This window comes from Chaetura pelagica, unplaced genomic scaffold, assembly GCF_000747805.2.
Source record: "Chaetura pelagica isolate M959 unplaced genomic scaffold, ChaPel_1.0 scaffold344, whole genome shotgun sequence".
Classification (NCBI taxonomy): domain Eukaryota; kingdom Metazoa; phylum Chordata; class Aves; order Apodiformes; family Apodidae; genus Chaetura; species Chaetura pelagica.
In genome coordinates, this window is record NW_009953098.1 from 4,894,743 (window position 1) to 4,907,529 (window position 12,787).

The 12,787-nt window shown below is 38.7% G+C and overlaps 1 protein-coding gene across 1 annotated transcript in view; it reads right to left on the reverse strand.

Annotated features, from left to right (window-relative positions):
- Positions 1 to 12,787, reverse strand: part of IL1RAPL2 (interleukin 1 receptor accessory protein-like 2) — a 326,988-nt gene that overhangs the window by 150,475 nt on the left and 163,726 nt on the right. Inside the window, exon 2 of the mRNA XM_009997109.1 lies at positions 8,526 to 8,799. Within this exon, the coding sequence (XP_009995411.1) occupies positions 8,526 to 8,799 (274 nt within the window). The remainder of the gene's footprint in view (positions 1 to 8,525; positions 8,800 to 12,787) is intronic.

A 12,787-nucleotide genomic window follows, 5' to 3' on the forward strand; every position in this document is an offset into this window, starting at 1 on the left:
TCAGTTTGGAATAACATCTACATTTCAGTCATGGGCAAAAGAAGACAGCAGTTTGACAAGCCTCACTGTTTTTCTGCATTTTGAGGCAGAAGTCTGGGAGCTGAAGTTTGTAGAAGACATGAGCCATGCCCCCCTGTGCCAGGCAAGCTGTTCCCCAGGTTAGTATGGATTCCATCACTCACTCCTCTGAGCAGGTGATGGGGCTGTGCTGACTTTTTCTTGGAGACTCTCATGGCGACCATTTTTCTGTCAGCTCAGCTGCTATGTGACAGAGCTTTGTAACAAGGTACATTCTTTTTGTTTTAACCAGAAGATTGCCATGGAATTGACCATGTTCATTCTACACAGGAATTAGTAGATGAATCTGTTAATTTTCTGACACAGAAAAAAACCTTGGAATTTGAACTGCAATTTACAGAAAAACGTGTGCTTGGTTTCACTGGCACATAGGAAATGTGATGTCTGAAAGTGTTTTATCTAATAATTTGTCTTTTCTGAAAGGTTTCAAACCCATTCATTTTCCAGGGAAGCCAATTTCCAATGGATTCCATTTCTACAGGAGGTTGCAGTGGTCATATGGGGAACAGGAAGAGGGAAGAAAAAAAAAAGAATCACTCCACAGTACAATTTTAAAAAACTGCATCGTGTTTTCACACTGAAACTAAGATTTATAATTCCCTGCTTCAAGGGACGAATTATAAACCGGGCCTACTCTTTTGACTGGCAATATGAAGAAGGGTTTAGCTCTGCCAGAGTTCAAAAAGCAGTTTCCTTTGTTTTGGTGGCAAGGCATTTCTAATTCCCAGGCCACCTGGAACAGTCTCTCAACCACAAACTGAAGCCAGCTTAGAATCCAATAGAAAACCACAGGGAAAATCAAGGGACTTTAACAGGTCTCAAAATAAAAACAAGCAAACTTCTGAGTTTGGCTTGTCTTTGAAGCAAGGACAAGAGGGGAAAAGGGATAATATAAAGAAATGGATAAGAAGGACATTTGACACTGAAGGGTCAATTAGCCCTAAAGTTGTACTCAAATTAGAGGAAATATTTACAACTTTGGAAAAAAACTTTTATGGCATTTGTGCTTCAGTTAAGTGAGGGTGGTTCGTTAATGAGTCAAGCAAAACAGTTTTGTCTGTAGTATGCCTATTATGCATGGAATCTTCTCCCTCTGCCACTTATCCATTTTCTTATAAAGATGAAGGAGGCAGTAAAATTATTGAGCATTTTATACCTACTAGATTGGAAAAAATCAGGATTATAGTTCTCACCAGAGGCACTTAAAAGCAAGACCTGTACTCCTCACTGTGCTTTTGGCCCTGCTTAGGGAATTCTCAGGCTCCCTGGACACTGGGACAGAGAAGCAAAGCTGTTTGCATTTGGCAATTTAGAGTTTCTCACAATTGGGTCTCTTTCACCAAAGCTTAAATAAAGCTGGGCTTTAGCTAACATCCTCATTAAGAGGGGAATGTGACACAAAAATGTCAGGATATGCTTAGTACAGTCAGTGATGCAGCCTGTAACAGCAAGGCTGTGATCTGAAATTCAGGGATAATCTCTAGTATCATGGCTCTTAAGTCTGTTTGAGAACAGTGACAGCCAGCCAGATTTGCACATGGTTAAAGGTCAAGAGGAGCTATTTCTTTTCTGGTTGCCTTCAAACAGACATGGACTGGTCCTGCTGACCTCTGCATCTTGACAGAAGCAACTGAAAAGCAAACAAATCAGCAGTCATTCCAACAGGGATGACTCAGGCACGGAGAGAAAAATCTAGCATGTATGCTGAAACACACAGGTTAACAGTGCTCCTTGGTTTTCTTTAGTTTTTGGTTGTTTTTTTTTAAGTCTTCAAAAACATTACTTATTAGAAATGAATATATATTAAAATAGAAGACAGAGCACAGAAGGCATGCAGAAGCTGAAAGAATGCCAAGTCATCTCAGCATATCACACCTAAGTTCGTGAACTATCTGGTCTCTATCAGTTTCAGCACATTCTGTTTAAGCAGAAGAAACCCTGTAATTTGCTGGGTTTGCTCTCAGGGAAATTTTCTTCCTTGCCCTTTAGTATTACGAAGCAGCAAGTTGCCCTGAAGTTTGCTACTGCAAATAACTAAGCCCTTTTCATTTATTTCCCAATAATTTTCTATTAGAGCTCTAGATATTACTTTTAAATTATATTGTCTTACTGAAACGCCCCATTACAAATGACATAAATCTGAGGCACAGGGACAACTGCTCCCAGGAAAGTATTAAGAAATCCCCTTCCTATAATTCTGTATTTGCAATACCCTGTTTCTGAGAGCGCTGAACACTTTCTCCTTTATTTCTTCCGAACCACATAGTGTGTGAATTAGTGTATCTTCTCCTCTATGCTTTTATTTTATTAGACAGCTAGCACACAACACTAAAGTTCCATTCAGGATATCCAGCAGGCTTGTTGCATTCCTAACCCTCACTGACTTTGTTGCCTCTGGGAATGAAACCTGTGGAGCACACGCTTCTTCCTACATTTAAGTCCTATTTTGTAGATGCTGTGAGGAAAGGCAAGCACCTCTCAGTCTGAACATTTAGGGGGGTTGGATTAGATGACCTTTGTAGGTCTCTTCCAACCCAATACATTCTATGATTCTAGGATTCTATCTCATAGAGTACACAAGGAAGGCCATCAGGAAGAATCATGAAGTCAATGTCCTTACGCCAATTTGCAATGAGAGCTCTTTGAGTTCCACAACTGAGCTGCATGAAACACTACTGAGGAACTGCAGCACATGCAGCTTTCACTATGACAGTCTGTAGGGATTAGAAAATAATGCTAGGCATTTTAAAGGTATCTAAAGCTGGAATTTTACTACTAGGAAAATGGGAGGATATGCAATATTCCCATTCTTGTGCATGCTGCTGCAACTGGGAAGTCACTGGATGCTCTCCAACCACAGAGCAATATGAGTGTTTCTTTTTGAAGCCCTGACTGTTCTGCAGCTTCTCACCATCAGTAAACACCAGTGTTCAGAAGGACAGAGGATGGATATTTCCTCTTTTAAAGGTCTAGAGAAGGACAGTGAGTGAAAATGTTCATATCACCAGGGAAAAGAAAAAAAAATCTTTGTTTTTCTGCAAGTGTAAGTGTCAAAAGAACAGATAGAGCTGGTTTTTCACAACAAAGACAATGTCATCAAAATGATTTGCAGGAACACCATTGGGTTTTACACAATTTTAGACAGAAAAGTAGAAGGATGCTGTTTCTACTTTTTCCTGCACTTTGATAATGCCAAAACATCATATCTCAGTAAGCTAAATTCTATTTTATCATTAATCATACCAACTTTATATTTATCTGCTCTATCACTGCATTCTAGTATTGAATACGATATATATCACAGGGACTTTGTTTATACAGAATCAGTCACTTTTAATGTGGGAAATGTCATGTATTTTTAGTGTGTGACATTTAATGTTAGTGTCATACAGAGCCTGGAAAAAGTATTCCATGCTGAATCCATGCACTTGCTCTAAGTGTTGGTACTTAGCTGGCTTCTACAGACATGCCATGAAAGCTGATCATGTACCAGTGTGGAAGTCTGAGAGATAAGTATGAGATGTGTAATCTATCAGCTACATAGATGTGCTCCTCTTGGACATCTCATGATTAAAGACACTGGCCCACTAGAAAGTATATTTGGGTATTTTCAGAATAAGTCTATGCAGAAAAAAAAGCACATGGCAGGAGGTATTCTATGGCTAAACTGGAATCACAACACTGCATTTAAGGGGACTTGAGGTACAAAATCACCCTTCTTATGAACGGCAAAGCACTGAATAAAGCCAAAGCACCTGAGAATGAAACATTCTGTAAAGAGAAGATATTGCCACCAACAAAATGAAAGGCAGATTTTCAGCACTCAGAGAAATGGTACAGCTTTTCCTGGCATGATGGCTGCACACTGCAGGCCAGGCTGCAGGCATTTGAAACCATTTTGTCAGCTGCATCTGACACCCACTGAAATTAGAGCACCAAGTTTTGCTGCAAATGAAGTTTTACTGACAGCCCCTCCAGGCTGTCCAAATTTTATTTTGATTTGCTGGTCGTGCACTCCACAGACATTCAGAAGCTGGAAGGCTTAAAATCTACTATCAGTCTATTTTATTACTGTTCAGAAAGTAATATCTCAATATCTCACCAATGGCTTGGCAAAGGCTTCATTCTTCTGAGCGTGTCCATAGCAATGCTGCTCTCCATTAAGAACTGTGCAGACAGGGACAAAGCAAGGGAAAAGGATACGGAGATTTCCTAACGTGATTTGTTGGCAGTTCTCTGGAATCAAATGCTGGTATTAAAGATCTGCAGACGTATTGCCTCATAGGAATTCAAAGCTCTCACTCCCTGCTGTTCTGCATCCTGTACAAAAATTGAGGCTTAGCTCCATCAGTCAGGCTGGTGACCACAAAACCTCCACCTCCTGCTTTCCCTGCACCTCCTCAAGGCCCAGACCTTCTACTCTCCCAATTCACATTATGAAAACTGAGTTACTCTTTTCATCAAAATATAAGTAACAGTATTTATGCACTAATGTTTTACTCCTAATGATCTTGCTCATTCAGTTTATCTCAGAGCTGGGCTCAGTTAGAAGAAAGGGCTCCAGGAGTAGTTGCTTCCTGAGGCCAAAGGTGCAGCAAAATTTTGCTGAGATTTTTTTCCCTTACTCTTCTTCTGGAACCAGGTTAAGAAGATCTGAATAGGCCCAATTCTTGTTCAGTCATTAAAAAACAGAGGCTTTCAACATAGAAAACCAAATTTATTTGTTCAGAGAGCAAAAGCAGCACAGGATCAGACAAATTACTCTCTTACATACTCAGAACTTACAGCCACCCTACACATTTAGTTCTGGTTTAGTTTCCATGTTTGGATTTGATGCCCTCATCTCTGAATCCTTCAGTGAAGATGCTTCGATCCAGAGTGGAGATGTGAAAATCCCAGAACACCAAACCTCTGTAACAGAAAACCTGACAGCTTTATCTGAACGTAGCATTAGCAGGTGCTGAAAGATTAATGACACATTCAGGGTATGTACTGAAAAGTGACTTCCAAAACACAGCAATTCTGTACTGGGCAGTAAAGTCACCATACAAATGCCCCAGCAGTTATCTGGGAACTGCAATGAAACATAAACCTATCCATTATCCAGGATCCCTTTTGGATGTCACTAGATGTCAAGATAATATTCTTGATCTGGCACACAAAAGGCAAATGAGCACAAGGCAGAGAATAATCCATGGAGTTCACATGGATTAGCTAACACAGCTCAAATCTGCACTCCTCTAAAAGACTCTCCAGAATCAGGACCCCTTAGTAGAGCCCTGCTTAACAGTGGAGAAAAATACCACACTTTGTTTTGCATCTGAGTGTCAGCTCCATGTCAATATGTAGTGTGAGAAGAGAGAAGTTTTAATTAAAAAATAATATCCTCCTATTATACAAAGGCACCCACACTTTCTTATGGAACAATGTCTAATTGGTTAATAAAGGAGAGGCAATATCTAAATGATGGTATCAGATCTCTTCAGCCTGGAGAAGCAATCTCCTCTATTAAGGCAGCTCTAATATTTCTTAATCTTATTTGGTATTCTTGTTTCATTTACAAAACAGACATTATGATTATTGAAATGGTTATGTATAAGAAAAAAAATCATTGACACATGACATTTTTATCCATCTCCAAATCTCTGTTATATCAGCCTATCCTTCAGCTGCTCATACCCAGGCTTTTCAAGTAGCTTCTGAAAAATTCCTTCCAGATGTATCTGGATGGTGCAAGATACTCACACCTCGATCGTACAACCATCCATGAACAGCAAGAAAAAGCAGATTCTTGAAAAACAGGGCTGTGGGGTGTTTTTAGAATTGTGAAGAACCTTTTCAACAAGTAGGAAATTCAGTGAAATGAGCAGTTGTCATTTTTTCCATACAGTTTTTGTGTTTTTCATGTTGTTTTGACTGGGAAAAAATTAACAAGTTGGGGGAGAGTGAATCAGCAGAGCTCTCATGCCTGGGACATCCTTTATACACAGCTTGCTAAAACCCTCAGTGTTCAATTCCCTTCTATCAGAAATCTTCCCAACTTCAGAGTCTGCCCTTGCCTTCTCCTGGGATAGGGACCTCTTGTCCCCACTTAGCTTCAGCAACCACATTCCAGCATGTCACTCCATTGCACCCTTTCACATAGACAAGTACAAATTTCAGACAGAAGGGTTCCAGGGCAAGAGCCATGAGGTGGTGGAACACAGCCCACTCTGGCCACTGGATACACAATATGGGAATTCACCCTTCAGGCAGCATAGGGAATTGCACCACAGCTTCCCATGTCCTCAAGGAGTGGCTTGAAAAATGTCAATTTAGATTTGAATTGTTTCTGATTTCTCGCTTAGTAAACCTAAATTAAAACTCATTTGTTTAGAAAAAAACTTCAAAAGTTTTACATTTATCTTGAATCAAAAACATTTTCCTCCCCTATTTTTTTTCATTCAGCTCCCAAACCAGAATTATGCATGCAGCTCTGAACCCAGTGTTGCACACTGATTGACAATTTCTTCTTTGTTTTCCTTGCTCGAAGTCCTCTGCCCCAGTCCCCAGTCAGTCTATGGAAGAAGGCATTTGTTACAGAAAGGTAACAGAAACTGCTAATGTTTCTAGAAAACAAAATCATATTCTAGAATCACTGTTCTCATTTTTGACCTGTTAATTCCCAAAAAGCAGGTGGTCCTGGTTAATCACTAAAACACAAACACCTGCTTATCTGCCTCCAAAAAATGGATCAATAAAGCTGAAATTACACAGTGACCAGTGTGGTTAGTCAACCACAGAAGTGCAATCATATTTCAGAACATTACATCTAGCCTGATTTTAATTAAATTAAATTACTATTGCTGTTTTCTCAGCTATTTTAAGCCACCTATGATTTCATAAACAGCAAGGATACATTACAAATGTTTTTGAAGAAAAAAAATAATTCAATAAAGGAAGAAATAGGTTTTTTATGTGTAAACCCTCTGGCATAAATGTACAAAAGGCAAAACCATCTGTAATTATGTAAGAAAGTTCTAGCTAATCACGAAAACTGCATAAGTGACAAGGAAGATCTTATTGCTGTGTAATGCCTTCCAAAAATCATGCCATACAGTTTTAATCTGAAAATGAGGAAGCTCCATGAATTGTTTAAGAACCTGCCCAGTTGTTACAAAAAAAAACTTTGTCATGTATATAAGCAGAGTTTGAAATTTCCCAGAGAAAAAGTATGCTCCTGAATTTGATCCAAGAGAAATTCTTCATTGTTCACATAGGATTTGCATTCAAAAAAATCCAGAGTACTAAACTAGAAACTTGGTTATCACCACGGATATACCAAAAAGTATAGCTCTCCTGAAACATGGAGTTCACTGTCCACCCGTAGCATTTCAAAATCATGGAGTTCGCATTATACCAAAGCTGTGACAGAGCAGCTAATCAAAGAATAATTAACTCCAAAGGCTGCAACACAGACTTAAGAGAGATTTTGGAAGACACATCTGAGATTTAAACTGAACATTGGTCCCCAGTACAAACCAACATCTTTGATTTTAGTAGTGTTCTTCAGGATCAAAATGGACTGGGGCAGCAGGATTCAGCAGAGATGGTGAGAGAGCAAATTCCAAGCTCTGAACTGTGCTGCTATTTTGCTGTAAATACTTGATATTAAATTCATGAAGCTTGTGTATAATTTCAGGATGGAACAGCAGACAAGGATGAAGAAAGCTTCATTCACTGAAACTAAATTGTTTCAAACTGAATAATATAAAGTATCTGCAAACTTCTAATTAAACACTGGATAATTTGAGGGATATTTATTCATTCTTAAAGACTCCTCCTTTTTTTTATCTTCTCATTTTAGGCACAGAGCTGACATCAACATCCACATGATGGAAATCACGAGCTACAGCACATGCTTAATTTAAGGCTCATCCAAGAGCTCAAAAATACTTCTGAGACATGCATTTCAATGCCTTACCAAACAAGGTCAATTTGAATTTACGACAAATCATAACTGTATATAAAAATAAACATTTCTTCAAAACCAGATAGAACTGTAACTCCCTATTGCATAACCCCATCAGAATAATTAAAACCATGTCTAACTCTTGAGTAACTCAGAGGATTTGAAAAAGAGCATTACTTAACCAAAATAATGTGTGATTTATTAAATATCAAGTTCTGAAGGTTTATGGAAAACTGGGAATTTGCAAATGTTGGACTTAAAAAAAATGTTATTAAGTGAAAACACATGTTTAATTACAGCTATTGGAAGAGGCAACTATAATTACCAAGGAAACTAATTTTGAGACAAAGCACTATGTGACATATAATTATGAAAATAAAAATAATTAGTATATACTAACTGGAAGAATATCTTCATCTTGAGAGCTAATTTTAAACATTTTTTTAAACTAAGACAATCTGTACATTCTTAGTTAAAACTTTAACATAATACCCACCTTAGAACACATGTGTAGAAACCACTGTCTTGCAACTCAACCGAGTGAAACCATATTGAATCTTCATCCTTGCTCATCCTAACTTCAGAAAATATAATGGGTTCTTCTAAATCTCCTTTGTTTTTGTACCACATAAGCCTAAGACCTGTGCTTTGGGCCATGCTATAATTAGTTCTGATATAGCTGTAGAAAAGGGCACATTTCACTCGGACTGGTTCACCTGCCAAAGCCATGTATGTCTTGAGATCCACTGACCAGTCAATGCAACCATCAACTGAAAGCAAAACAATAATAAAGAAATATTAGATACAGATATATTTTTTCAAGATAGTGAAAGGCAGCTTGTGAAATGCAATGCAATAAATTAAAAGAAAAGAACCGTTGTTTTAAAGCAACATGAAAAACTTGAAGCAGCTATTGGTGATAAAAGGGTATTATACACCATTTTTATTTACACATAAATGGGAATGTACAGGCAATAAACAGAGAACATTAGGCCTGCTCAATTCCATTTCTTTAGAATAAAAATACTTTCAACCCCAGAACATTAATTCTTCAATAAATAAACCAAGTCTTTTCACCTTAACTATTTGGCCATATAAACCAGGTCTGAATTCTTTAATTCCTAGTTGGAGGAAAACGTAGATTGGCATCTGATCCCAGTCTTATCCCTTAAAACTTTTCCATCCACCTCTGCTAATTATGTTACATTAAAAAAATCTACATATAAAAGATGTGGCACTTAGTATTTTTTTTTCAAAGCAGTTCCACATAGCTTTTTTTTTTCCATACAGCCTGCTCAACCTGTAGAGATCTGTATTATGTACAACAGGATACAATTACAACATGCTACGTCTGCAATCAAGCTTAATACAGGAATTGTACAAATATGAAAAGGGATCTTTTGATGTTCTGTTCAGCAAAAACTTTTAAAACAGTTTTCTTGATATTTCACTTGAAAAATTAACATGTGTCAGCCAATTTAAGAAAAGATTACTTAGCTCTACAATTTTTTCTCCTATTATTTTAAATTGTCTTAGTTACAATAGAATACAATCTAATGCTAGAACACACAAGAGTATCAGCATGCAACTCCCCTCTCATGTCAGGGAACTTTGAATTCAGTCTTTTTTACTGTTGGAAAAACGCAAGCCTGAAAGTCAACCAATAATACAACTAAAGAAGACGACTACAAAGGCAGATCATTAATAGGCAAATAACTTAAAAAAATAAAAAGACTTGAGGAAATGTGTAGATTTTAGAATGTATTGATCATACCCAGTTACCTGTAAGCAGAAAAATTTTACCCTTGATGTAGCTAACTCAATTTCAACCAAGTACGGTTCAAGTTACCTTTTCTGCCTTTAAAGAATCAGGTGTCAAACTCCCAAGTGTTAGATATTTCATACATTCTTCATTTCACATACATCTCAAATAGTATTCATTCATTATGTGATTTTTTTACTTCCTAAACAAATGTAGTGGGCCAAAAAGTCTACACATGGTGGAATATCAGATCGTTTTTACTGTTTTCAAATTCTGTCTTGTCTATGTTAGTCTCTTCAGGCTTCTCTTGAATCATTGAAAACTAACTGTGATAAATGGAAGGTTCATGGTTCATGACCACATGAACCATGCAACTGAACCATACTTTAAACCTGCTGGCTCTGACCATTGTCATACATTTCTAATACACAAATTTGGATGTAAACAGCTTGTAAAACAAACTTTAAAAAATCTAGCATAGGCTCAAGAGGAAAGGGAAGCTCAGTACTCAAAACTATAGTTTTAATGTACTGAAGGGGATGCACAGGGAAAAAATACTTCAGTACATGATTTTCAAGTAATGATTATCCAAACTTGTCATGTTCTGTGTGGCACGGAGCTGTGAGAGGGAGAACACAGACAAAGAAGCCATGCTGCAGAAGTGACTAAAGGGGAAGTCAATAAATTGCTATTGGCCTTTCATTTTATGTCATTAACAGTAGCTTTTAAAAGTAAGAAGCGATTATTTTTTTTAATCAGCAGGATGTTTTAAGCAAAATGGAAATGAGAATTGAAGTTAACCATAACTGTGTGTATGTAACTTCCAGTGAATGTTTTAGTTTTGGGGCTTTTTTTGTTCAAGAAGCCAGTTGGCACAACCAGCTGCTGCATTTGCATCTGCCCACGGGGTGTGTGGCAGGAGCAGGTAGCCTGATCTACACCACTTGGGGTGAAGGTCATCACCCTTCATCCCTTCACCTGAGGCTGAGCTCTCCAGATGGCTCATCCCCATTCTCAGGACACACAGGTATTCTCAGAGGTACCTCCCTCCTGTGCTGAAGCAAGTCACAAAAGTCTAAGCAGGGATGTAAGCTGACATGAACAAGGGTGCCCACAAAACTGGAATTTAGATCCAAATTAATGCAGCCAATCTAACTAATTCTGTCAATCTAATCCTGTCATTTCATCTAATGCTTTTGAACCTGTGCTGGTTCAGCAAAGTGATACGATAATAAAGAATAACTGGCATTCAGACATGCATGGAAAGCTTATGGGTCAAGCAGAAAGGTGCCTGTTTTTCACATATTTCACAGAACAGAGTTACAATTAGGAAGAATTACAGAGTTAGGTACTGACCCAATAATGAAGTCCAACTATAGAAGATGAAAATGCCTCTGCTTCCAATAAATTTTGACCCATATCCACACCAAAAAACTTGCCAAAGCACAGCTGAAAGAAACACTCAGTATCCTTCAGCATCATTCAACCTGCTTCACCTTCCTCTTGCATTTCAAAATTTCTTCTTCCTTCTACTGTGCACTTGTCTACTACTATGTTTTCAAAACTACAACTGCAGGAGTATATAAGGCACAGTGGAATATAGGAAAGATATTTGAATAGTAATTTACAGAAAGGTCACTACAGTGGCTAAAACCCATCTCCAGCTGCTCCCAGTGCAGAGCGAGGTGGTGGGGCTGGTGCCTTGCCAGGCATTGCCAGCACTCCAGTGAAGGCCCCAGGCACGAGGACCTGGCCCCAGCCCAGCACCTGCATCTCAAAAGAAGAAAAGCAGATTCACACTACAGAGCCTTTCCCCATTAACAGTACCCGAATGGAAGAATTCCAGCAGCCAGTGGCAAGGCTGACCCCAAGAGAGCGAGTGAAGCAGAGGGGGAAGGTGTGGGCAGGCTGCCTGCCCCTCCCTGCCTGCCCCGGCTCTCCCTGCTGCATCTCCCTCCCTGCAGCTGCCAAGAGGTGATAATTATGGAGCGGAGAGCACACAGGGAACGGAGCAACCATTCATTATGGGGTTGATGACATCTGCAGAGGGGAGAAGTCTCACCGAGTGCCTTGACTAAATCTTAATTATTGAAGAAAGACTAATCAATCAGGAGACTACTTTTTCCCCTTGCTCTTTTTTTCTTGTTAAATACACAGTCAAGAATGTTTCCTCTTAGGAAGCTGCAGAGGCTAAAATCTAGGTCAGGCTCCCTGCACTCACGTGGAAGCTGGAATTTTTCCTCTTGCTGCACTTTCAGTCACTGGAGCATGAGCAGTGCTAGATTAATTTGGAGTATTCTCCAAGCTGTCATTACAAGTGATTGGAGATGCTTAGGTGGAATTTAGCACTCCATTATCTAGAACAAAGTTCACTGTCATTTTGTTGGGCTGGATCTCAATATGTAACATAATCAGGATGGTAAGAGGAGAAAAATAATGGCATTAGAGGGAGGCACTTAATGTATAAAAAATGTATATACATTTTTCTTCTGCTACTCAATAATCAGCTGATTCTTAGTGAGTGCCTGATTGAAAGCCAAATCAAAATAGAACCTATCTATTGTGAGGGCAATTTAGACACTTTCAATAAAGAATATTACTTGATATATTTTCTAAAATCTGGAGCATTAACAGGATACAGAAAACATTGTCCCATTCTAGTCCAGCTTCCTTAGGAAAAGAGGTTTGCCCATCTATCTGTCAGTCCTCTCTCACCCCCATCAGAACAACTTCTGACCCAAATAACTGAATTCAATCCTGTTCCATAGAACATGGAAGTGTTCAGGTATGTGACACATGTGCAGGAGGGAGGCCCAATGTGTCCCTCACAGGCAGGAAAACACAGCAGCAGATAAGGATGGTGGGACCCTACTGGGCCAATCCCAGTTATCTATTCAGGCTAATGCAACCTGAGGAGACAGTGAATTGAAAATGAAGGTTTCAAAATTATTAAGCAAGTTATAGATTAAATTGGCTGACAATATGCTACTGTACTT